Consider the following 26,884-nt stretch of genomic DNA (forward strand, 5'->3'; position numbering starts at 1 on the left):
TACATGATTTATTTAATCCCTATGAAATATCAACATTTCCTGCTTCATATCAAAAACATACAATTGTTATTTTTTATTGCGCATCCTCTGGAGTTTATTATTCAACAGTGAGAGCGTGAGCCCTCATGACGCCAACGTCTGAGATAAGCTGTAAATGGTCTGAGATAACCAGTATGGGTAAAGTGGATCTGAACCAATAATGAGGCCAGGGCTAATGCCCAACATATCCTTAGGACTGGGAGTGGGTCCAAGATTTGTTTATGTAAGCATGTTCCCATAGTTGAGCCACATATCGACCCCTCCCATGGCAGCCCGCCTCGACATAAAAGCCAGCGGTAAACGGTGAAGAGTTGGAGTTTGTGCCAACTTTCACCGGAGTGGACTACTACCGTCAGCCTGGGTCAAGGACCGCCGCGGGCGCAACAAGCAGCCAGCAGCCGCAGCAAGAAGCAAAACCACCCCGAGAAGAAAAATGCCTCCCTTCGACAAATCTATGGAGCTGATGCCTTTCAAGCAAAGAAAATGCCTTAGTTGGTGCTTCTATTCTACTCTATTGTTCTATTCTATAGTCATTTTTAAATGATAGCTCTAGTCTTCTTGATGCATTGTCATTATGGTGATCATAGCGCATGATAAATGTTGGTCACGTGATGTTTTGGTTCATTCCAACCCCTATAATAGAGATTCTAGTGGTCTATAATAAAGTGGTAATGTTCTTCTGTTATGCTTTTTCTAGCGACAAGAAAACATGAAGTGTGCAGTATTCGTATTAAATTCCCAAACAAGTTACCTGTGAGTAATTTTGCTGCTCTTGACATTATGGTAAATTATTGCGTCCAATCAAATGCAAGGAATGCTAACAGTTGTCTATTTGTGTGCTGTAACTGCAAAGGTGATCGTAGAGCGTTACCTCCATGAGAAGACCCTTCCCCTATTGGACAAGACCAAATTCCTGGTTCCATTCGAGCTGACCTTCGGTCAGTTCCTCTGTCTACTCAGGTGAACACTGGTAGGGTGTGTGTGAAAAAGGATGTGTGAGGAAATCAAAGTGTATTTGCTGACAGTTTGTATGTGTGTGTGTGCGTGTGTGTGTATCCGTGCGTGCGTGTGTGTGCATGCGTGCGTGTGGTTTCCGAGATTATTGTGTGTGCATATGGGATTGACCATGTCTTCACGGGAACCCTGTGATAACCCCGGTTCCTATCCTCAGGGCCGGATTAAGAAATCATAGACCCCCTTCCCTCCCCTCTTCCCGGCACACCAACATTTTCTGTAAACAAATCCGTGCACCAAGATGCAATTTGATGCGTTGTAAATGTACTGTTGAAGAAAAGCCCCGTTATAATAAAGCCATAATAGCATTTGCCATGTGGCATAGGCTACAGTGGAGCAGAGGTGTTTGTACGATTTTCACACATAGGGAATGTTTTTTAGCAGGGTCCGCAAGAAACATGCCTTTTAAAAACGCATTTCATGCAGTTATACTTCATTTACATGACAGAAGACATTATCTTAATCTTTTTTAATACCACAAAAACGAGTGGCTACTCTGACAAATTGAGATCAATCTGGTCTTGAATTCAAACAAACAATAGCCCAGGCCAATGAAGCGACACACAGATTGTACAATACTAGGAGGCAATATACAGTACCAGTCAAAAGTTTGGACACACCTACTCATTCAAGGGTTTTTCTTTAATTTTACTATTTTCAACATTGTAGAATAATAGTGAAGACCTTGTCACAACACAACTGATTGGCTCAAACGCATTAAGAAGGAAATAAATTCCTAAATTAACTTTTAACAAGGCACACCTGTTCATTGAAATGCATTCCAGGTGACTACCTCATGAAGCTGGTTGAGAGAATGCCAAGAGTGTGCAAGGCTGTCATCAAGTCAAAGGGTGTCTACTTTGAAGAATCTCAAATCTCAAATATATTTTGATTTGTTTAACACTTTTTTGGTTACTACATGATTCCATATGTGTTATTTCATAGTTTTGATGTCTTCACTACTATTGTACAATGTAGAAAATAGTACAAATACAATTTTAAAAACCTTGAATGAGTAGGTGTGTCCAAACTTTTGACTGGTAGTGCGTTTGTATTTTGAAATCTGCAAAAGTCAAATTGACAAGCGCAACCAACCATGTAAATATATAATCCATAGATGGCAGTTCCCATTCAAGTCAGGACTGGCATCCATTGCTAGTGTACCCATGATTTTAACAGTCAAATTGCCAGGGTTAGAGGTTACAAAATCCTTCTTTGGATTATTTGTCTATGACCACGAAGCATCAAGCTGTAGCTAGCATGCTGCCCAAAGTGCGGCCTTCGCGACTGTAGGCATACCAGTAACTGCCAAAATAAAGGAAACACTTGAGTAAACAAGGAATACAAAAAAGTATATGTTATGGTGTGGGGTGCATTTTCCTGGCATGGTTTAGGTCCACTTGTAGAATCTATGCCGAGGCGCATTGAAGCTGTTCTGGCAGCTGATGGTATTGCAACAACACCCTTTTAACCTCTATGGGATCGATGTCCCGTATACGGGACGAATGAGCTAACATGCACTAATGTGATTAGCATGACTGTTGTAAGTAATAGCAAACTTTCCAGGACATAGACATGTCTTATACAGTTGAAGTCGGAAGTTTACATACACTTAGGTTGGAGTCATTAAAACTCGTTTTTCAACCACTCCACAAATGTCTTGTTAACAAACTATAGTTTTGGCAAGTCGGTTAGGACATCTACTTTGTGCATGACACAAGTAATTTTTCCAACAATTGTTTACAGACAGATTATTTCACTTATAATTCACTGTATCACAATTCTAGTGGGTCAGAAGTTTACATACACTAAGTTGACTGTGCCTTTAAACAGCTTGGAAAATTCCAGAAAATTATGTCATGGCTTTAGAGGCTTCTGATGCTAATTGACATAATTTGAGTCAATTGGAGGTGTACTTGTGGATGTATTTCAAGGCATACCTTCAAACTCAGTGCCTCTTTGCTTGACATCATGGGAAAATCAAAAGAAATCAGCCAAAAAATTGTAGACCTCCACAAGTCTAGTTCATCCTTGGGAGCAATTTCCAAACGCCTGAAGGTACCACGTTCATCTGTACAAACAATAGTACGCAAGTATAAACACCATGGGACCACGCAGCCGTCATACCACTCAGGAAGGAGACGCGTTCTGTCTCCTAGAGGTGAACGTACTTTGGTGCGAAAAGTGTAAATCAATCCCAGAACAACAGCAAAGGACCTTGTGAAGATGCTGGAGGCAACAGGTACAAAAGTATCTATATCCACAGTAAAACCAGTCCTATATAGACATAACCTGAAAGGCCGTTCAGCAAGGAAGAAGCCACTGCTCCAAAACCGCCATAAAAAAGCCAGACTACGGTTTGCAACTGCACATAGGGACAAAGATCGTACTTTTTGGAGAAATGTCCTCTGGTCTGATGAAACAAAAATATAACTGTTTGGACATAATGACCATCGTTATGTTTGGAGGAAAAAGGGGGCTGCTTGCAAGCCGGAGAACACCATCCCAACCGTGAAGCACGGGGGTGGCAGCATCATGCTGTGGGGGTGCTTTGCTGCAGGAGGGACTAGTGCACTTCACAAAATAGATGGCATCATGAGGAAGGAAAATGATGTGGATATATTGAAGCAACATCTCAAGACATCAGTCAGAGTTAAAGCTTGGTCGCAAATGGGTCTTCCAAATGGACAGTGACCCCAAGCATACTTCCAAAGTTGTGGCAAAATGGCTTAAGGACAACAAAGTCAAGGTATTGGAGTGCCATCACAAAGCCCTGACCTCAATCCTATAGAAAATGTGTGGGCAGAACTGAAAAAGTGTGTGCGAGCAAGGAGGCCTACAAACCTGACTCAGTTACACCAGCTCTGTCAGGAGGAATGGGCCAAAATTCACCGAACTTATTGTGGGAAGCTTGTGGAAGGCTACCCGAAACGTTTGACCCAAGTTAAACTATTTAAAGGCAACGCTGCCAAATACTAATTTAGTGTATGTAAACTTCTGACCCACTGGGAATGTGATGAAATAAATAAAAGCTGAAATAAATAATTATCTCTACTATTATTCTGACATTTCACATTCTTAAAATAAAGTGGTGATCCTAACTGACCTAAGACAGGGAATTTTTACTAGAATTAAATGTCAGGAATTGTGAAAAACTGAGTTTAAATGTATTTGGCTAAGGTGTATGTAAACTTCTGACTTCAACTGTATGGGCAGAAAGCTTAAATTCTAAAATTTTTACATTTTACATTTCAGTCATTTAGCAGACGCTCTTATCCAGAGCAACTTACAGTTAGTGCATACATTTTTTTTTTTTTTCATACTGGCCCCCCGTGGGAATCGAACCGTGTTAATCTAACTGCATTGTCCAATTTACAGTAGCTATTACCATGGAAAAATACCATGCTATTGTTTGAGGAGAGTGCACAACAACAAAAAATGTATCACGGCAACTGGTTTGATACATTCACCTCTGAAGGTAAATAATGTACTTACATTCAGTAATCTTGCTCTGATTTGTCATCCTAAGGGTCCCAGAGATAAAATGTAGCATAGTTTTGTTTGATAAAATCCATTTGTATATTGAAATGTAGGAACTGGGTTCTACAGTTTGAACCCCTGCTGTCTCTGGCTCCACACCCACCCCGCCCGGCCATCTAGATGTGTGAAAGTTAGTGTATAAGCTAATGATCCATCATGTATGACATTCCTGGGAGTGTGTAAATTTACATATTGAATTACCATATCATTTTTGTGTGTTCTCTATAGTTATGTACTTGAAAATATATCAATTGACCAATTCGGCACATTTGGGCAGACTTGATACAAAATAGTCCAGTATTGCAATGCTTCACTGGATCAATCTGAAACTTTGCACACACACTGCTACCATCTAGTGGCCAAAATTGCGCCTAAACTGCAATATTATATTGTGGCCTTTCTCTTGCATTTCAAAGATGATGGAGCAAAAAAATAAATAGAAAACGCATGTTTTTTGGTTTGTATTATATTTTACCAGATCTAATGTGTTATATTCTCCTACATTAATTTCACATTTCCACAAACTTCAAAGTGTTTCCTTTCAAATGGTAACAAGAATATACATATCCTTGCTTCAGGTCCTGAGCTACAAAAAAAAAGGGTCTGATCCTTATTAAGACACTTTATGTTGGTGTTTCCTTAATTTTGGCAGATACCTGTATGTGCTTGTGAGAACAATTGATCCTCTGTGGCTAAATGATGCTCTCTGGTGTATTTTGAACATTGAGAATGGGCTGCTGTCATTGGATAAAAAAGGATAATAAAAACAATAACATCATTTGTATTTGTTTTGCCTCTTGGGCCCCCTACGGGCTTGGGCCCAGCCCCTGACTCACATAATTGACCAGTCACATTTATTTATTATGCATTTGATTTTTGTTGTTGTTGATTAATCAAATCAAATCAAATCAAATCAAATTTTATTGGTCACATGCGCCGAATACAACAGGTGCAGACATTACAGTGAAATGCTTACTTACAGCCCTTAACCAACAGTGCATTTATTTTAAACAAAAAAAGTAAGAATAAAACAACAACAAAAAAAGTGTTGAGAAAAAAAGAGCAGAAGTAAAATAAAGTGACAGTAGGGAGGCTATATATACAGTAAAATAAAGTGACAGTAGGGAGGCTATATATACAGGGGGGTACCGTTGCAGAGTCAATGTGCGGGGGCACCGGCTAGTTGAGGTAGTTGAGGTAATATGTACATGTGGGTAGAGTTAAAGTGACTATGCATAAATACTTAACAGAGTAGCAGCAGCGTAAAAAGGATGGGGTGGGGGGGCAGTGCAAATAGTCCGGGTAGCCATGATTAGCTGTTCAGGAGTCTTATGGCTTGGGGGTAGAAGCTGTTGAGAAGTCTTTTGGACCTAGACTTGGCAGGGCCCCCCATTTACCCACGTGAGCCCCCTACCTTCTCTCCTCCCCCCTTCTGATGATTAGCAGAGCGGCAGCAGGCAGCAGCAGGCTGTCTACACTCATTGAGAGCTGGCTCCTGAGTCTTCCTGTGGTTGGTGGTTGCAATGAAAAAACATAAAATATAAACTACATATATAATATATACAGTATATATTTCCTAAATAATTAAGTGTTCTTTTTACATTGTTTTTTTGGCTGCCTTTTGGGCCCCCCACGGGCCTGGGCCCAGGGCTTTCAGCCCCGGTAAGCCCCTGCATTAAACCGCCCCTGCCTATTCTCTATCTCTCCTCAGGAGTAAGATTGACTTGGAGTCCACCCAGGCTCTGTATCTGTTGGTGTCGGAGAGGAGCATGTCCTGCATGTCGTCCAGTATGGGAGAGGTCTACTCTCAGTACAGCGACCCGGATGGCTTCCTCTACATCACCTACGCCTCACAGGACATGTTCGGAGGGGATGCAGATGCTACCCATCCCCGCTGAGCCCAAACCATGTCTGAAAGATCTGTCCTCTCCTCGCTTCCTCTCTCACCAGGTGAAGCCAGTCCAAGTAATGATGAGCTTCCACCATATTGTTTTCACCTGTCAAGTCTTTGACGATGAAGTGACAGTGTACGGGAGGAAAGGTTGGATTTTCATGTGCTCTGTTCTCCCGCCCTTCTACCTCACGAATGGACTGCGAATCACTGTACTGCACCTTCGTCCTTCTCTTGGTTAGTTTCTGACCACTTCCAGCTCTGCCAGAGTTGGACTGAGATGATTGGACTCTATTTGATTTATCGATTTATTCAAGGAGATTTAAGAAATAGAAAGAAACCTCTATAATAACTCTGTAATAATTGAGTAAAATATCAGAAGAGATCATTGTCGTAACACCAGAGAGAAATAGGTTGGAGAGGGATGCCCTACCTTGTGGGTACTCACCCTGACACAAGTGAAATTCCTTCCTGTTTTGATATTGTATCACTTCCATGAACCACTGAGGTCTGTTGGGTGCTCTGGGGTCCCCCATGTCTCCTATCTGTTACCTCCTCCGCCTCTCACAAGAAACATGTTGAAACGGAGGAAAATAAGGTCAATGAGAAGATCTTAATTGCATACTCCTCACGTCCTCGCTCTTTGTCTCCTTCTTAAAACCCATTGGAGGAGAAGGTCAGAGGGGTGGGACCTCTTGCTTTCAAATCCAATGGGTTTTTTCGAAGGAGACGAGGAGCGAGGACACGAGGAGTATGCAATTAAGATCTTCTCATAGTCTGGTTTTACTTCTTAGCACTTAAAGCTCCTTTAAGATCTCCTTTCTGTGTTCCTCATGAAACGTTATCATTCCTTTCTGTCTTCCTCATGAAACATTATCATTCCTTTCTGTCTTCCTCATGAAACATTGTCATTCCTACAAAATGTGAATTTTTGACCTTCAGGCACAGTGTTATTAAACACAATGTTACAAGTTAGTCAAAGTGTTACATGTGTTATTTGGACTGTTTATACTCAATGAAGACTTAGATGTGTTCATGTTGTATATCTAACAATGCTGTGCTCTGTGAAATCAAATGTAATCAAATTTCCCAAATAAACTCCATGTCCTTTTAATGTATACTATGGTTTGATTTATGGGTAGTCAAACAAGCCTGTAATTGACCATTCCCCATAGCATCATATAGCCATCATAACAGCCTTGTGATCATGTAACAGCATGTCTTTTTTTGTTCAAGGACACAAAGTCATGAATGCATGACTTCACATGCATCACCCAAGTTTCAGTAACTTCAGAAAGTCATGAGTTATATTAGTCATGTATGATTACTGGAACATGCCCATACGTACAGGCATGCCATGACACACACACACACTGTACTGACACACAAAGCTGCCATGCTGCTTCCCACCTCTGTCTTAGATGTGGCACCTTTCTACATTTAGCTGTGTTACAAACCCCCCTGGCTGCCTTTAACAGTACGGGTCAGGAGGGGTCAGTGTGTCACAGGGTCATCGGGGGGAACAGGGGTGTGAGGAGGGGGCCGAGCATAGAGATAGATAGAGGACTCTAGTGCCCAAAATCCTGTTTTAGCATGGGCATCGCCATTAAGGACTTTCACCATTTTTAAGTAGTCAACTGCAAGGGATTTCCTATTGGTTAAGAAAGGATCACACAATTCCATCCATGTCATCAGGAGGGATCAGCCAATGAATTATACTGTCTTTATACCTTTATACCTGTTCAAACAACACACTCCAGGTGGCAGTATGCACCCTTTCAGTTTGTTTGCCAACTCATAGAAATAGTAGAAGAAGAAAATGTACTACTTTCAAAATGGAGATGGCCTCAATGGCGCTGCACATGCTCCCACAGACGGCATAATGGGACAGATACAATGATGCGATGTCTATCTAAGTCTATGGGGAGGACAGAATGACAGTGACCCAGAAATGGACTGATGGAAGTAGAGAGAAAGAGATGGTTAGAGAGAGACAGCTTCACAAACAGGGGTAGATAGAGACACGTATAGAAAAAGACAGGGGGAGAGAGAGACAGGGGAAGAGAGAGACAGGGGGAGAGAGATAGGGGAAGAGAGAGACAGGGGAAGAGAGAGACAGGGAGTATAAGGGTTGAGTTAAGAGGAGGATACGTACACCCACTCACTTCACACCACCGTGGCCATTCTAGCACCCTTTTCTTTTGAAGAGTGGTTTAAACCAGACAACTGGGGGGTTCTCTCTCAGCTGTACATTCAGGCCATGGTGGAGTCAATGTTATGAGTGGCAAGGTTATTTTTGACACACTGTGCATGGCGTGGAAGCTGTTCTATTTAATCAAATGTGTGAAGAACACAGAGCAATGCTAAGGAAGACCTGTGAAATGGCTGTGTCATGGGACTTACATCATGTGCTGTTGGTTTACCTTAGGGTACTGATAGCCTTATACTACTAATAATATTATGAGATCATTTGAGCTGTTAACAGATTGTTCTAGTTTAAGTGTACTGTACAGATACGTTCAACACAGACATACAGTAGCCTATCACAAAGATGCCACACAAGCACTGTATTGATGGAAACTTTTGGAACAGTATCTCACCCATATCTATTACTCACAAGAGGAACTATAGCATTTACAGGTCAGTCAGTAGAACAGTAACAGATATAGTGTATGTAGGAATAACTCAAGATATTGCCCTAGTACCAATCAAAAGGAAAACAGTGTAAACCGGTTCAAACCTAATCCTGTCACACCAGAGGCATGTTGTGGGGATCATGCGGAACAGGGTCAGAGCATGACAGAGTATCACACAGTCTGAGTTTCATGCTGGGCCTATAGCTGAGGGTTTGACACGAGGAAAAACGTGTGTGTGTGTTTTTGATGCTAGCAAAAGATAAGATACACCACAAAAATCAGGTTCTAAAGGGAAGAAAGATGCAGACAAAATCAGAGCTGTCATGGAGACACAAAGGAAACATATAAAGAAGAAAACAACTGCAGTCATTATTGTGTAGTAGGTATAACCTTTATTGTGTGTAGTGGGCATCAAGTTCAAATATTAAGAGGTGCAACACAGAGCACAAAAACAAGCTTCAAAGTGTAAACAATTAGCTGCTTCTCCAGATGTAAAACAATCCCCATGCTGCATTCAAACAGCAGATGAGCCTGCTATACAGTAAACATGCATGAACAGACTAACGCACAGGAAACCAGATCAGGGTACCTCTGCATAACTCACATTCCTGTCCCTGGCCTATTCTCCATTAGCTAGATGTAATTTCAGTGCCATGTATGAAGAGAAAGATCTATGATCACCATAGAGACAAGGCATTGGGGGCAAAACAACTAGGCGGGGTTGGGGGGTGACTGTCATCGTGATGGTATGGGAGTTGTGAAAAAGTAAACATTGTCAATTGCAATCAATCTAGTACAGTTTGTTGAGTGGAAGTTTAAACATAGTTACTCTCTCGAGTGCTCGCAGTTTGAATCAAAGATATGGAACTAAGAGCATTTGAATGATGCAAAACTGGCACATCTAGACTTGCCATCTAACAATATCTAGGGTTGAGGTGAAACCAGTCTAGTAGTTTAAAACCTGCTTTTGAAAGCTTCAATGGTTTAAACTTTCAACTAAACATTTCTGTTTATTATTTGTGTCAACGTTCTGGAACTTTCTCAACTGTGCTTCCAGCATTCTAAATGATCTCCACATGTTCACCGTGAATGTGTTCCAGAATCTCATAATCAGTTCCTTCTTTCTCGGTCAGTATCTTCAGTTGATCAGTAGGCCTACAGCTGTATCTCTCCACCCTTGGTCAAAACATATTTGACAAGCAGATACATAAGCAGAGTCCTGTCCTCAGGTGCTTGCGTCCAGCTCACCGACAGGGGGGCACTTATGTATTAAATTCAATACAGGTAGACATTTCAAAATAAGAGTTTCCAACGTAGTAAATAATACACTACTTAATTGGGATCAATATTTCCTTTTTATTCATCTGAGAAAAAAATAAAATGGAAGCATTTGAAAGCATCTCATAGTAAACAGACAGGAAATACAAAAATATAGCTAAAACAATTCTAAGTGAGAATATTTTTTCACCAAAAAGGACAAGTTAATTACGTCTCTTTGGCTCAACATATGGACAGTATATTTTAAATGTCTTTAACAAGTTTCCCATCCCCTCACGCAACATCAACACATTCTGTTGCATTAATGTCCATTCATCAGTTCCAACTCTCCACCCGCCCAACCCTCCCTCTCATCAAATCTTCAGAAACATTTCCCCCACAACTCAAAACAACCCCTCCCTAACCCAGCCCTCCCCAGCTTCTCTCTGGCTCATTAGATTGCATTTTCCCCCTTCCTCCCAGCCCCATATCACTCTCCCATATCAATCTCCTGGTGGCGTTTAGAAGGTGGCACCAGGTGTTCCGGAAGCTTCCCTGGCAGCTCATGTCCCTCCAGCTTCACTCTGATCAGGTGATTGGCCAGCGCAAACTCCTCATCGTCTAGGTAACCATCCTTATCCACGTCGGCCAGCTTCCAGATCTTGCCCAGGACCGTGTTGGGCAGCTTGGACTTCACCATCTCCTTCTTGGCTGCCGCGCCCGACACTTTACCGTTGATCGGTGACAGAGTGTAGAAGATCTCATCGTACGAGGGTTTGTCCCGGCCCACCACCCACTCCTGCTCGTCGATGCCTTCCCCGGCGCCCTCTCCGTAGCCGTGACCGAAGGGGCCGGACATGGTGCCTTCGAAGGCGCCACCGTGGACAGCCTGGCTGGGCATGGCGGCTTCCTCCTGGCGAACCAGGGTCATGAGGCGGGCGATGTCGTTGGCCAACATGTCCTCCACAGCCTCCAGCAGCTTGGGCTTCATGGCAGGGAACTTAGAGAAGTCGTGGCCAGCCAGGAGCTCCTTCAGAGACGAGGGGAGATGAATACTATGTTAAAGGTCTGAGGTTCTCTGAGGAAGCTACACTAGATATGGATTCAGAGTCTCCATCTCACCTGCATCTTCTTGAGTTTAGGGAAGTCTCCAGGGGAGATCTGATGTTCCCTCTCTATCTTCAGGTACGTCTCTCCCAGGTTGGCGATCAGTTCCTTCTTCTTGTTCTCCTTCCCAAACACACTGGGCATCTCCTTCTTCAGAGAGCTGATGATGTAGGCATGGACCTGGACAAGGGTTCAAAGTTCACATAACCTTTAGAAACAAGCCATTGACCCAGACTGATATTCTGCCATAATAAACCATCTAGTTGAGGATGTAGGCATGTACAAGGGTTGAAACATCCTTTAGAAACTACCTGTTAACCAGTTGTGGAAAAGGTACCCAACTGTCATACTTGAGTAAAAGTAAAGATACCTTAATAGAAAATGACTCAAGTAAAAGTGAGTCATCCAGTAGAATCCTACTTGAGTAAAAGTCTAAAAGTATTTGGTTTTAAATATACTTAAGTATCAAAAGTAAATGTAATTGCTAAAATATACTTAAGTACCAAAAGTAGAAGTAAAAGTATAAATAATTTCAAATTCCCTATAATAAGCAAACCATACGGCACCTTTTTCTTGTTAGTTTTTTTAATTTACGGATAGCCAGGGGCACGCGCCAACACTCAGACATCATTTACAAATGAAACATGTGTTTAGTGAGTCCGCCAGATCAGAGGCAGTAGTAGGGATGACCAGGGATGTTCTTTTGATAAAAGTGTGTGAATTAGACCATTTTCCTGTCCTGCTAAGCATTCAAAATGTAACGAGTACTTTTGGGTGTCATGGAAAATGTATGGAGTTAAAAGTACATAATTTTCTTTAGGAATGTAGTCAAGTAAAAGTAGTCAAAAATATAAATATTAAAGTAAAGTACAGACACCCCAAAAAACGACTTAAGTAGTACTTTCAAGTATTTTTACTTAGCTACTTTACACCACTGCTGTTGACCCACAACAAAATACTACTAACTTGAACTCTGCTCCTCTCTGCTAAAGTGCCCTCTTGGATATTCCCTTATTCCTAGTCCCAATCTTTTAATATAGCTTAAATAGAACAATGAGTTTATAATGGTGAACGAGTGTTGCGCCTTTTCAATTATAAAAGAAAAACATGTTGCACCTCGACTCCCATTGGTTGAGTGCCCTCCACTTCTTTCTCCATTCTATGCCCTCATACCTTCCTACAAACATCTGGACCCCTCACCTCACCTTAGCTAGCCGGGCCCTCTTGATGAGGTCGTTGAGCTTCCGTATCGCTGCATTCCGGGGAAGACCCTGGATGTCCTGGAACAAGTCCTGTTCCTCAGCCTCAAACAGCTTCCTGTTGTCAGGGATCAGGAGAGGCTGGGCCCAGAACGACCCGATGTACACCCTCACCACCTGAGGACCACAATATATATATATATATATCTCAACACAGTGTACAAAACATTAAGAACACCTTCCTAATATTGAGGGCAGGGCATGGACTCATCAGACGCCCCCGAATGTGTTCGCATTCGGTGAAGAGTAGGGAAGGTCAGATCCAGACTCATTGAGAAGAAACTAACGTCCACGGGCGTGGTGTAGCGTTTGGCCATAGCAAGGAGTCTGGGTAGCCAGGCACGGCCCCAGCAGGACCACAATGGAAATAAGTTAGTAGACTTTGCATCCTTAATGTATGTGTTGTTGTGTTGTAGTCTGATGGCTAAGGCAATTCTATATGCATTTAAAAATTGTCTGCATCTGAAATGACACCCTATTCCCACTAGAGTGCGCTACTTTTGACCATGGGAAAGTAGTGCACTATATAGGGAAGTGAGTGCCATTTGGGAGACCTATGTTGGCCCTGTTTAAAATAAGTGAACTATATAGGCAATAGGGTGCCATTTCGGACGCACCTTTGTGGAAATAAATAAAATAATAATAATTCACCTCGGGGGTGTTGATGATCTTCCCCAGCGACCACATGAGGGCGCCGTAGACTCTCATCAGCTGCTGCGTGTTGATCTGGTCAGCCTTGTTCAGCACCACACGCATCTTGTCCTCGTGGTTCTTCAGGGCGCGGATCACCTCAGAGAACTCGTCTGAGATGTCCAGCTTGTGGGCGTCAAACAGGAGGATGATGCGGTCCACGCGTTCTGCGAACCACTCGAGTACCGCCGCAAAGTCATACCCTGGAGAAATTTACATTTTACATTACATTTTAGTCATTTACATATTACATTACATTTTAGTCATTTAGCAGATGCTCTTATCCAGAGCGACTTACAGTTAGTGAGTGCATACATTTTTCATACTGCAAGGGGAGGGTGGTTATGGTGGATTCATAAACACCAGTCTGGACTAGGTCTATTAGCAAGACTTATGTTGAGGAGGAACCCCAAATGAGATTGTGAGGAGACAGATGAGATGGCGAGGAGGCAGATGAGATGGCGAGGTGGCAGATGAGATGGCGAGGTGGCAGATGAGATGGCGAGGTGGCAGATGAGATGGCGAGGAGGCAGGTAGGGAGACAGATGAGATGGTGAGGAGACAGATGAGATGGCGAGGAGACAGATGAGATGGCGAGGAGACAGATGAGATGGCGAGGAGGCAGATGAGATGGCGAGGAGACAGATGAGATGGCGGAGAGACAAAATAAAGAGGAAAAGTGGGTATCGGGTTTTGAGGATGTGGGTTGTTGGTTTTGGTTTGTATTCTGTGGGTTGGACACTAACATGATCCTATAAATTGACAACTACATACTGAAACTATAGACCCTATGCAACGTGTTTCAAAACGTTGCTGATTCTGTCAAAATATTCAAACGTATTCAGTTCCATCCTCTTTAACCTATTTTTAAAAAAACAACAGGAAACAGATGAGGCTGAAACGTAATAGGAACAGAGAGGCCTTTTCTTCTTCGGAAACAGAAGCCTGGGGAGTTCTGGCGCAGCAAACCGAGGCTCTTTAAACAGACAAAGGAAAAGAAAGATGAATAGAAAAAAAGAGAGAGAGAGAATGATGGTTTTGATTAGTGCCGGTGTCATCTGATCAGGGAAGAATGCAGTCAGTCTGTCTAAAAATCTCATCTACGCGGCTGACCACACAATCAGCACCAGCTCTGCTGCACACGCATTGCAGGGGGAGGCTTTGTGCGTCGTGCGTGTCGGGGTGGAGTGGGGGAGATCAGTGGAAAGTGAGAGTGGGAGAGAAAACATTTGAGCAAGAGAAAGTGAGTGAGTGAAAGTGACAAAGAGACAATCACTGGTAGAGAGAGAAAAAGGTAAATCATACCACCAGCATATCAAGACAGGAGAGAGAGAGAGAGAGAGTCACAGCCAGAAACAGAGACACAGAGAGAAACAGAGAGAGAGATGAAGGGTCACAGACAGAAACAGAGAGAGATATGGAGAGAGAGAGAGAGAGAGAGAGAGAGAGCGAGAGAGAGAGAGAGAGAGAGATGAAGACAGAGACAGAGCCATGGAGAGAGAGAGAGAGAGAGAGAGAGAGAGAGAGAGAGAGAGAGAGAGAGAGAGAGAGAGAGTGTTATGGAGAGAGAGAGAGACAGAAAGAAACAGAGAGATATGGAGAGAGAGACCGAAACAGAGAGAGCGACAGAAACAGAGAGAGATTGAAAGATAAGGGAATCTGAAAGTCAGAGGCACATGGGATTTAGAGGACATTCCTTCCGTCAAATGGATAGTTTGAAACAACTGTCCCCACACAATGACAACTACACCACTCTCTACAGTCTACCAACTGTCCCCACACAATGACAACTATACCATTCTCTACCAACTGTCCCCAAACAATGACAACTACACCATTCTCTACAGTCGACCAACTGTCCCCACAATGACAACTACACCACTCTACAGTCTACCAACTGTCCCCACACAATGACAACTACACCACTCTCTACAGTCGACCAACTGTCGCCAAACAATGACAACAACACCACTCTCTACAGGTCTACCAATTGTCCCCAAACAATGACAACTACACCACTCTCTACAGGTCTACCAATTGTCCCCACAATTACACCACTCTCTACAGTAGACCAACTGTTCCCAAACAATGACAACTACCCCACTCTCTACAGGTCTACCAATTGTCCCCACAATTACACCACTCTCTACAGTAGACCAACTGTTCCCAAACAATGACAACTACACCACTCTCTAGTCAACCAACTGTCCCCACACAATGACAACTACACCACTCTCTACAGTCGACCAACTGTCTCCACACAATGACAACTGTCCCCACATGACAACTACACCACTCTCTACAGTCTACCAACTGTCCCCACATAATGACAACTACACCACTCTCTACAGTCTACCAACTGTCCCCACATAATGACAACTACACCATTCTCTACAGTCGACCAACTGTCCCCACAATGACAACTACACCACTCTCTACAGCCGACCAACTGTCCCCACATAATGACAATTACACCACTCTCTACAGTCTACCAACTGTCCCCAAACAATGACAATTACACCACTCTCTACCAACTGTCCTCCAAATTAATATTCATTACAGTGAGGGAAAAAAGTATTTGATCCCCTGCTGATTTTGTACGTTTGCCCACTGACAAAGACATGATCAGTCTATAATTTTAATGGTAGGTTTATTTGAACAGTGAGAGACAGAATAACAACAACATGTCAAACATTTTATAAATTGATTTGCATTTTAAAATTAGGGAAATAAGTATTTGACCCCTCGGCAAAACATGACTTAGTACTTGGTGGCAAAACCCTTGTTGGCAATCACAGAGGTCAGACGTTCCTTGTAGTTGGCCACCAGGTTTGCACACATCTCAGGAGGGATTTTGTCCCACTCCTCTTTGTAGAGCTTCTCCAAGTCATTAAGGTTTCGAGGCTGACGTTTGGCAACTCGAACCTTCAGCTCCCTCCACAGATTTTCTATGGGATTAAGGTCTGGAGACTGGCTAGGCCACTCCAGGACCTTAATGTGCTTCTTCTTGAGTCACTCCTTTGTTGCCTTGGCCGTGTGTTTTCGGTCATTGTCATGCTGGAATACCCATCCACGACCCATTTTCAATGCCCTGGCTGAGGGAAGGAGGTTCTCACCCAAGATTTGACGGTACATGGCCCCGTCCATCGTCCCTTTGATGCGGTGAAGTTGTCCTGTCCCCTTAGCAGAAAAACACCCCCAAAGCATAATGTTTCCACCTCCATGTTTGACGGTGGGGATGGTGTTCTTGGGGTCATAGGCAGCATTCCTCCTCCTCCAAACACGGCGAGTTGAGTTGATGCCAAAGAGCTCCATTTTGGTCTCATCTGACCACAACACTTTCACCCAGTTCTCCTCTGAATCATTCAGATGTTCATTGGCCAACTTCAGACGGGCCTGTATATGTGCTTTCTTGAGCAGGGGGACCTTGCGGGCGCTGCAGGATTTCAGTCCTTCACGGTGTAGTGTGTTACCAATTGTTTTCTTGGTGACTATGGTCCCAGCTGCCTTGAGATCATTGACAAGATCCTCCCGTGTAGTTCTGGGCTGATTCCTCACCGTTCTCATGATCATTGCAACTCCACGAGGTGAGATCTTGCATGGAGCCCCAGGACGAGGGAGATTGACAGTTCTTTTGTGTTTCTTCCATTTGTGAATAATCGCACCAACTGTTGTCACCTTCTCACCAAGCTGCTTGGTGATGGTCTTGTAGCCCATTCCAGCCTTGTGTAGGTCTACAATCTTGTCCCTGACATCCTTGGAGAGCTCTTTGGTCTTGGCCACGGTGGAGAGTTTGGAATCTGATTGATTGATTGCTTCTGTGGACAGGTGTCTTTTATACAGGTAACAAACTGAAATTAGGAGCACTCCCTTTAAGAGTGTGCTCCTAATCTCAGCTCGTTACCTGTATAAAAGACACCTGGGAGCCAGAAATCTTTCTGATTGAGAGGGGGTCAAATACTTATTTCCCTCATTAAAATGCAAATCAATTTATAACATTTTTGACATGCATTTTTCTGGATTTTTTTGTTGTTATTCTGTCTCTCACTGTTCAAATAAATCTACCATTAAAATTATAGACTGATCATTTCTTTGTCAGTGGGCAAACGTACAAAATCAGCAGGGGATCAAATACTTTTTTCCCTCACTGTATATAAATAGGCCTGTTTAATTTTGCCTGGCCTGCCTTTCCAAATAAAATGGAAAAAAAAATTCTCATATAATTTAAAAAACTGCTCGATAGGCGTAGGCAAGACCATAAGCAAATAGGTAAACTGGGATAATACTAAAGAGTTAATCAGGGTGATTTTTCAAAAAATTGACAGGTATTTACCTTTCCATGGTAGCAAGATCTTATCTATTTTTGCTAAATTTCTATTAAAATTTCTTGGAGTGAGATCATATATTTCATTTGGGATATGTATTCTGAGAATATCCACATCACCAACAGACCATTTTATTGGTAAACTACATGGTAATGTACAAATTGTACACATTGTATTTTTTAGTGATCCAATAGGTAATATAGTACATTTATCCAGAGAGGTTAGAAAATGTATCTAGATCCTCTATGAGGCTGTGGAGGGATTGAAGTTGTGGATTTAAAAGAAAACATGAATCATCAGCGTACAATGACACCTTTGTTTTTAAACCCTGGATGTCTAATCCCTTGATATTATTGTTGAATCTGATTTTAATAGCTAACATTTCGATGGCCATAATAAATAGATATGCCGATAGTGGACAACCTTGTTTCACTCCTCTTGACAGTTTAAAACTTTCTGAGAAATATAATTATTTACTAGTTACTCTACATGATTTTAATTCATTTTATAAGAGATTCTCCAAAATTGAAATGCTCCAGGCATTTATATATAAACCCCAGTCGTACTTTATCAAATGCCTTTTCAAAGTCGGCTATGAATAGCAGGCCTGGTTTCCCAGATTTTTCATAGTGTTCTATTGTTTCCAGTACTTGCCTTATATTATCTCTAATGTATCGTCCATGTAAAAAACCTGTCTGATTTGAATGAATGATGTCCGACAATACCTTTTTAATTCTATGCGCTATACATTTTGCTATAATTTTGCATCAGTCTCCTAGCCAGTCTCCAGACCTGAACCCAATAGAAAATCTTTGGAGGGAGCTGAAAGTCCGTATTGCCCAGCGACAGCCCCGAAACCTGAAGGATCTGGAGAAGGTCTGTATGGAGGAGTGGGCCAAAATCCCTGCTGCAGTGTGTGCAAACCTGGTCAAGATCTACAGGAAACGTATGATCTCTGTAATTGCAAACAAAGGTTTCTGTACCAAATATTAAGTTCTGCTTTTCTGTATCAAATACTTATGTCATGCAATAAAATGCAAATTAATTACTTAAAAATCATACAATGTGATTTTCTGAACTTTTGTTTTAGATTCCGTCTCTCACAGTTGAAGTGTACCTATGATAAAAAATTACAGACCTCTACATGCTTTGTAAGTAGGAAAACCTGCAAAATTGTCAGTGTATCAAATACTTGTTCTCCCCACTGTATGTCTCTGACCGCATTTATTTTTCTGTTTTGGCTGCATATAGGCAACTCACAGCAGGGCCATAAAACAGATGGGGACTTCTCTTTGGTGTATGGGTCGCTCAGGTGGGTGTCTAGGATATAGGGTTGGGGATTGTTCCATCATGATAGGACAATAAAAAAATAGATTAGATGTATACTTTATTTTAAAATGTATATCCCTCATCTGCACAAAATTGAAAGCTCTCTCTCTCACAACCCCCGCTCACAGGCACACGTTGGTTCTGGGATATGCAACCATTTCCTTTCTCAATCACTTAACGCCACACTTTTTCCAAACACAAAAATGCACACCACACCTTCTATCACAATACATCCACACATACCCACATACTGTGCCTTCTATGTCTTCTGTTTGCTATGTTTCTATCTCCTCTATGTTGATTGAGTACTTGTGTTCTAATTAGTTGTATTTGAAGATGTATTATTTTGCTTGTTATCTTTTCTTGTAATACCATCTTATCCCTTTATAAAATACTATAAATGTGCTTTATTATTACAATCCCTACCATTGCTAGTATTGGGTGTTCCATTATTCGACTCCTCTATTAGAACTTTCAGAATAGCCATGGAGTAGTCTTTGTGTCGCGGAACATTTGGTTGTCAATATACAGTTTATCGACAACGAGAGCAAAACGCTTCCCTTTTAATCTATTTTCCTTGAAGATTGGGTACAGAACTTTGCGCCGTTCTGCAATCTCCCTCGGGAACTGATCATTCATGCCTATTTTCATGCCAGCAAGTCTTTTACCTTTTAACCATTACATTATCCTAAAAAAAAGTGAATTTGGCAACGATTGGACGCTCATATCTCTGTCCTCTTTGTCCGAAACGGTGTACACGTTCGAGTTGGATTTTATCGACAGCCTCGAGTGGGATTTGAAGCGCTGTAAGAAAGAAGTCCTTCACAATTTTTTCGATAACCGCTCCTTCTTTTTCTTGGATACCAGTAAGTACTAGATGTTCTCTCATCGATCTAGTTTGTATGTCTTGTAAGGCTTCTCTCAGAAAGTTGTTCTCTTTTTTAAGTTCTTTAACGTCCGTTTCTATCTTAGTGACTGTCCCTTTTAGTTTTTTTGTATCGCTCTCCGTTATCGCAGCTTTTCCATCACTCATTTCAAGACTCGCCTTCAACTCTTTTACATCATTACTGACCAACTCTAGTACGCCTAGTTTGTCATTTAACTGATCGCTTTCCACACTTACTAGTCCCAGTGGTGAAAAGCATAAATCATCTGTATCAGTCGATGAGTCGCATTTTCTCTTGGAGATTGATTCTCCTCGTTTATCCTCTGTCATGTTTGAATGTTGCTTGTTGTTGTAATATTTGTCAATACATTTCTCTAGCCTTATGATTTGTTTTGTGTTATTCTCCAGATTGAATGTTATTACCCGCAAATATATGAAGTGCGAATATTTAGTCTAACCTACTGATATTGAATATTATGTTTTTATCTTGAGGTGATTCGTACCGCTCTGTATTCAATATGCCATCTTTTCTACCGGAAGTGAGGGGTCACGCTTCTTGACGCTCACTCAGTTTCACAATGACAACTGTTGCTTCTAACCCAGTCCCCTACCAGGCCCCGGCACTGTCATACTGCTGACGAACAATACAGTCAGCCCCGTGTGTGGAATCATAGGCGTCTGAGGTATGAATGTGGTATTCCAGTATCACGTTTCGCCTGCGTCTCCCCCCCAAGGCTAAACAGGGTCACCTTGACACACATTCATGTATGCATTTACACACTCCTCCCCTCTGCTCTCATCTCTGTTTATCTTTCTCATACTTCTCTATTTTGTCCCTTCTTTCATGTCTTTCCTCTCTTAAGATCTCTGCCCAGCTCTCCCTCTCAACCTTTCACTTGTAGGGGAAATAACTGACCCAATAAGAGATGATACTACTAAATATTATCAGCAGGATGAGCCAATAAGGAAAATATTGGCTGAGCAATATCAGAAGAATGTGCAATATTGGGGTTATGGGGAAATTCACAGTCATCTCAGTTCTAGTCAGCTTCCCTTCCCAGGACCCCAAATGTCATACGAGACAGTTGGATTACTTGCACTTCTCTTGACAGAAAAGAGAAGTATTTGATACTATTCTCTCCTCTTAGCTGAGTTTTAAATGGCCTGTGTTACCTCTGACCCGCTTTGAGTGGTTGACACTGGCAGGCTTGACACATTTGAGTTTACGGTGATATATTAGTTTGTGTGTGTGTGGCTGACCTCTGCTTATCCTCTGTTTCTCCCCTGACAGGATTCCAGGGGTATCGATGATACTGATGCTCTCCAGGACTGGGTTGGGCATCTGAGCACACATAAATCTGAGAGAGAGAGAGAGAGAAGAGAGGAGAGAGAGAGAAAAAGACAGTTAAGTAAGGATGCTGAAACAAAGCAAGGCATTCATGTATGCCCAAACTATGCTTCCAGTCAACCTGTCACAGCTAGAAATGTGAACTGAATGGTTTGACTGGAAGTGGAACAAAGCACAATTCAAACAAGGAGAGAACTGTTTTCTGTGAGAGTTGAATGCTGCATCATTTCTTCAATTATCCATAGAATAACCTTGACTCGCTGCCCAAACCCATACAACACATGATGTTGTCATCTTGCATTAGCTTTACAACTTCTATTACTTCTCATCCCAGAACTCTGCTGCCCCACCGCTCCCTCAGAACTAATATTCTGGACACTGCTCCCTCAGAACTAATATTCTGGACACTGCTCCCTCAGTACTAATATTCTGGACACTGCTGCCTCAGAACTAATATTCTGGACACTGCTGCCTCAGAACTAATATTCTGGACACTACTGCCTCAGAACTAATATTCTGGACACTGCACCCTCAGAACTAATATTCTGGACACTGCTCCCTCAGAACTAATATTCTGGACACTGCTCCCTCAGAACTAATATTCTGGACACTGCTCCCTCAGAACTAATATTCTGGACATTATGCTACATGCATTAGGTCACAAGACTACAAGAACTAAGCTCTTAACTTACATTCTCCCAGGATAGTAGATCTAGTCTACAACTGGACCGTTTACAACAGACGTTTCATAGAGAGAAGGGGGGGGGGGGCACAGAACATTTAAGGCCAAACAAGAAGTCAAATAAATAAGGGGGGGGAGTCCTGTGGTAGAGTCGTATCATATTACAATGGGAATATTTGCCAAGTATTTAAAAAAACAGTGTATTTTTCCACTTTGTATGTCATACAGTTGAATTCGGAAGTTTACATACACTTAGGTTAGAGTCATTTAAACTCGTTTTTCAACCACTCCACACATTTCTTGTTAACAAACTATAGTTTAGGCAAGTTGGTTAGAACATCTACTTTGTGCATGACACAAGTAATTTTTCCAACAATTGTTTACAGACAGATTATTTCACTTATAATTCACTGTATCACAATTCCAGTGGGTCAGAAGTTTACATACACTAAATTGACTGTGCCTTTAAACAGCTTGGAAAATTCCAGAAAATTATGTAATGGCTTTAGAAGCATCTGATAGGCTAATTGACATCATTTGAGTCAATTGGAGGTGTACCTGTGGATGTATTTCAAGGCCTACCTTCAAACTCTGTGCCTCTTTGCTTGACATCATGGGAAAATCAAAAGAAATCAGCAAAGACCTCAGAAAAAAATGTGTAGACCTCCACAAGTCTGGTTCATCCTTGGGAGCAATTTCCTAACGCCTGAAGGTACCACGTTCATCTGTACAAACAATAGTACGCAAGTATAAACACCATGGGACCACGCAGCCGTCATACCGCTCAGGAAGGAGACGCGTTCTGTCTCCTAGAGATGAAAGTACTTTGGTGTGAAAAGTGCAAATCAATCCCAGAACAACAGCAAAGGACCTTGTGAAGATGCTGGAGGAAACAGGTACAAAAGTATCTATATCCACAGTAAAAATGAGTCCTATAGACATAACCTGAAAGGCCGCTCAGCAAGGAAGAAGCCACTGCTCCAAAACTACGGTTTGCAACTGCACATGGGGACAAAGTTCATACTTTTTGGAGAAATGACCTCTAGTCTGATGCTGCCACCCCCGTGCTTAACTGTTTGGCCATAATGACAATCGTTATGTTTGGAGGAAAAGGGGGGTTGCTTGCAAGCCGAACAACACCATCCCAACAGTGAAGCACGGGGGTGGCAGCATCATGCTGTGGGGGTGCTTTGCTGCAGGAGGGACTGGTGCACTTCACAAAATAGATGGCATCATGAGGAAGGAAAATTATGTGGATATATTGAAGCAACATCTCAAGACATCAGTCAGGAAGTTAAAGCTTGGTCGCAAATGGGTCTTCCAAAGGACAATGACCCCAAGCATACTTCCAAAGTTGTGGCAAAATGGCTTAAGGACAACAAAGTCAAGGTATTGGAGTGGCCATCACAAAGCCCTGACCTCAATCCTATAGAAAATGTGTGGGCAGAACTGAAAAAGCGTGTGCTAGCAAGGAGGCCTACAAACCTGACTCAGTTACACCAGCTCTGTCAGGAGGAATGGGCCAAAATTCACCCAACTTATTGTGGGAAGCTTGTGGAAGGCTACCCGAAACGTTTGACCCAAGTTAAACAATTGAAAGGCAATGCTACCAAATACTAATTGAGTGTATGTAAACTTCTGACCCACTGGGAATGTGATGAAAGAAATAAAAGCTTAAATAAATCATTCTCTCTACTATTATTCTGACATTTCACATTCTTAAAATAAAGTGGTGATCCTAACTGACCTAAGACAGGGAATTTTTACTAGGATTAAATGTCAGGAATTGTGAAAAACTGAGTTTAAATGCATTTGACTAAGGTGTATGTAAACTTACGACTTCAACTGTACATTCTGCGGAACTCTGGCCAAGCCTTCCCGTTTATCTAACATTTCCCACACAATTGGGCTAACCTCAGAATCACTCTCTCTCCATCACACACTGACACAGTAACCCACATCATGCTGTCCCCCTCCTCACCCCCACCAGGCAGACCTTCAACTTCCCAAAGTGAAGAAATACTATCAGCATTGCCATTCATTGTATGAGCACTGAGGAAGTGGTGGACTGTGCCGCTGTGCAAGACAAGTAGGCCTACGTATTTTACAACACATTTCTCTTTGAGATGCTACTGGAAGCCCCAATGCAGTAATGTGCAGAGTCAGTCAGTCATTAAAACAGAGTTCAGTAAAACGGAACCCCAACCCACTGACTCTTACTACTCCCATTGTGAACACAAACGCACAGAGTGGCCGATGGCTGGTTGTGGTAGTTAAAGGTCAACGCTACGGTTATAGACCTATAATTACCACAACATCTGTCTGTGCTGTCCTCTCAGTTACAATAGTCATCAGTCTTGTTGTAAAACAGCCCTGTCTCATGGGCCTTGTGATGACTTGCGAGAATAATTATCAATTGACCCTCATTTACTTTCTCTGCTATGAGTCAATGGAAATCAACTGTACAGATGCACCCTGGGTAATGTAGTACCCCAGAACAGGGGTGAGGAGGAGTTTAATCCAGCATCAGTGTTGACCCATGTGTCTTGAGCCAGCATATGGCGGTGTGTGAGGCACCACAGCTAATCTGGGGTTGAGGAAATCCCCTATTGCCAGGTTCAGCACATGACTTCCTCTAAAACCTGTACAGTCAGTCTGTGTCTCTCCAACATGGAGAGAGACAAGGCCAGGTTTATCTGACCATCTGTTTGAGTGCTGTGTATTGTGGTGCCAGCCAAGCTCTCACAGAGAGGAGATAGACCTTCTCTCTAGCGGATACTTCAGCAAAGGACACTACAATAAAACAACCTTGAGGGATTGTGTGTTTGAAGACAAAGATAAGAGTACACACATAAAGCCCCAGAACAGACAAACTAACTTATTGTTGTCATAATGCCACGTAGAACAGACTAGAACAACTGACTGTGGTGTCAGAATGCACTAGAACAACTGACTGTGGTGTCAGAATGCACTAGAACAACTGACTGTGGTGTCAGAATGCACCATAGAGCAGTCTGGATCGCTGAATCACTTTGATGTGTCATGATAATGAGTCACTGAATACACAAGAAGACCAGCTGAGTACTGAGTAGCCATAGCCTAGATGCTGACTGACTGTGCTGTCACACTACCATGAAGAACATACCAGCACTGCACTATGACTAGGATTTCCTAATGCATCATAGCAGGCAGAAGCCTCAGTGGGAGTTGGCCAGCTGTTACTACTGATGTGGCAACCGTAGCCTTTTCTGGGGTGTGCAACTAAGGAGAAGAAAGATAAAGCACTGTCGCCTGCCTGCTGAAAACACAATCCATTATTTTCCATTTACCTTTCAGTGCTGCTGCAGGCTAAACAATGTTGCCAGACTAGTTTAGATTAGGCTAGGTGTTGTTACACTGTTCAAATAGCCAAGGGGAAAAGGTTCTCTCAACTTGGCAAGGTGACTTGTCCAGGTGGGTTAACAACAGGTATGGTGGATGGAACAGAGGCTACAATCTGTTGTGGTGATGAAATAAAGGGGTAAACACCTTGGGCTAAATGACAGGAGGAATATGATGCAACAGTAGAGATAGTTTTGCTTCAAAGAGTCCCTACATGCAGAGGCTTGTGAGGGAGGTATTTTATGGAATGTTGAGAGAGGTGTTACCATAGAGATCCTATTAAATTCCCATTGGGCCTGGGAACTTGGCATGAGTATTTATTTACCTGTTGAGGAACGCGTTACCAAAGGCGTTGAGTTTGCGGAAGGGTTTTTGGGGGTCGACAACCAAGGCGTTTCCAGGTATCATCCCGTCCTGGTCACCGTGCATCACGGCTATGAAAGAGTCTGTCGTCGGCTCCGGACCTATTCTCATACCGGGGAAGTCCTGCTCCATCAGGTGCCGAATAAAGGTGGTTTTCCCGGTCGAGTACTGACCAACCAAGAGAACCATGGGTTTGTTGTCGAAATCGGCATCCTCGAGCGCCGGTGAGTGGAAGTCGTGGAACTGGTAGGTGTCCTCCAGGGGAAAGAGTTTAGTCCGATATAGCTTTTTCAAACCTTGCGAAACATCCTGGAACGGTTCAGGCGTTTTTTTGTCCCTACTGCGGAACATGGTGGGCTGTTGAGCTGGTTTGACACAGCACTGTCGCTTTGGATCTGAAAACAGCAGAGAGAGAGATGGCGATGTAGTTAGCGCAAGCAACTATCACAGATAACAGTAGTAGAGTAACGTTAGCTAGAGATGCTAAAGTAGGCGAGGTCTTGAAGTGTTGATCGTCCCTCCTTCCTGACTAGCCAAACACGCCCCAGCTAGTTATTAACTTGAGAATTAATGTATCGCGACAGCAAGTAACTATCTTTTGTAGGAGTCGAGAGCGTAATTTCTCTTAAACATTAAATAATAACCACACGCTATCCGTTAAAAGGAGGAAAACATCACTTTTACCTGTCCGTTTGTGTTCTGTGGCCGTGTTCACCGGCTGGCTGACACTTGTGTGTGTGTGTGTGTGTGTGTGTGTGTGTGTGAGACACGCAGGAAGCGGAAGTGGAATGTGAACTTCAAAATAAAAGTCCCAGCGAATTAATGAAGTGCGTAGGCCTATGATCGCTCAAAATGATTCAGATGATTGTGAGGAATGAGGATAAAGAAACAGATAATTAATACCTGACTTCTCGTCATCTCACCAAGTCTTGTGATAGCTGCTGCACATTGCTGGTTTGGCCCTAAGGTTTGGCCTCACTATTCTGCAATTCATTAAAAGATGGACTCAGCTCTATAGTGCCCCATCTGATAGCCAAAGAAAAATCTGCTGTGTGTATGATTGTGTGTGTGTTCATTGCTGGCCCAAATATATGGTAGGCTGTGATGAAGACCAGATACAGTGAAAAGGAGAGACAA

At 42.5% G+C, this 26,884-nt stretch overlaps 2 protein-coding genes across 2 annotated transcripts; one reads left to right on the top strand and one right to left on the bottom strand.

The window, feature by feature from the left end:
• Nucleotides 1-242: 242 nt before the first annotated feature.
• LOC121533487 (microtubule-associated proteins 1A/1B light chain 3C-like) lies at nucleotides 243-7,602 on the top strand. The gene is made up of 4 exons (XM_041839467.2): nucleotides 243-530; nucleotides 737-792; nucleotides 893-999; nucleotides 6,305-7,602. Exons 1-4 carry the CDS (start codon nucleotides 473-475, stop codon nucleotides 6,489-6,491), a joined length of 408 nt encoding a protein of 135 aa, XP_041695401.1. The 5' UTR covers nucleotides 243-472; the 3' UTR covers nucleotides 6,492-7,602.
• Nucleotides 7,603-10,456: 2,854 nt separating this feature from the next.
• LOC121533479 (EH domain-containing protein 1) lies at nucleotides 10,457-26,540 on the bottom strand. The gene is made up of 7 exons (XM_041839453.1): nucleotides 26,432-26,540; nucleotides 25,710-26,142; nucleotides 21,234-21,331; nucleotides 13,395-13,636; nucleotides 12,690-12,860; nucleotides 11,500-11,664; nucleotides 10,457-11,407 (listed from the first exon to the last, which is right to left on the bottom strand). Exons 2-7 carry the CDS (start codon nucleotides 26,096-26,098, stop codon nucleotides 10,868-10,870), a joined length of 1,605 nt encoding a protein of 534 aa, XP_041695387.1. The 5' UTR covers nucleotides 26,099-26,142; nucleotides 26,432-26,540; the 3' UTR covers nucleotides 10,457-10,867.
• Between the last annotated feature and the right edge of the window lie 344 nt (nucleotides 26,541-26,884).

This window comes from Coregonus clupeaformis, chromosome 2 (assembly GCF_020615455.1).
Source record: "Coregonus clupeaformis isolate EN_2021a chromosome 2, ASM2061545v1, whole genome shotgun sequence".
In the NCBI taxonomy this organism is placed as follows: Eukaryota; Metazoa; Chordata; class Actinopteri; order Salmoniformes; family Salmonidae; genus Coregonus; species Coregonus clupeaformis.

What these genes read in the sequence shown, in the direction of transcription:
- LOC121533487 (XM_041839467.2), top strand. Translation starts at nt 473, where the DNA reads ATGCCTCCCTTCGACAAATCTATGGAGCTGATGCCTTTCAAGCAAAGA. An exon ending in CAAGCAAAGAAAATGCCTTA is followed by an intron (nt 531 to 736) that starts GTTGGTGCTTCT and finishes TGCTTTTTCTAG; the next exon opens with CGACAAGAAAACATGAAGTG. An exon ending in CAGTTCCTCTGTCTACTCAG is followed by an intron (nt 1,000 to 6,304) that starts GTGAACACTGGT and finishes ATCTCTCCTCAG; the next exon opens with GAGTAAGATTGACTTGGAGT.
- LOC121533479 (XM_041839453.1), bottom strand. Translation starts at nt 26,098, where the DNA reads ATGTTCCGCAGTAGGGACAAAAAAACGCCTGAACCGTTCCAGGATGTT. An exon ending in GGTAACGCGTTCCTCAACAG is followed by an intron (nt 21,332 to 25,709) that starts GTAAATAAATAC and finishes TCTCTCTCTCAG; the next exon opens with ATTTATGTGTGCTCAGATGC. An exon ending in GAAACAGAGGATAAGCAGAG is followed by an intron (nt 13,637 to 21,233) that starts GTCAGCCACACA and finishes AAATTTCTCCAG; the next exon opens with GGTATGACTTTGCGGCGGTA.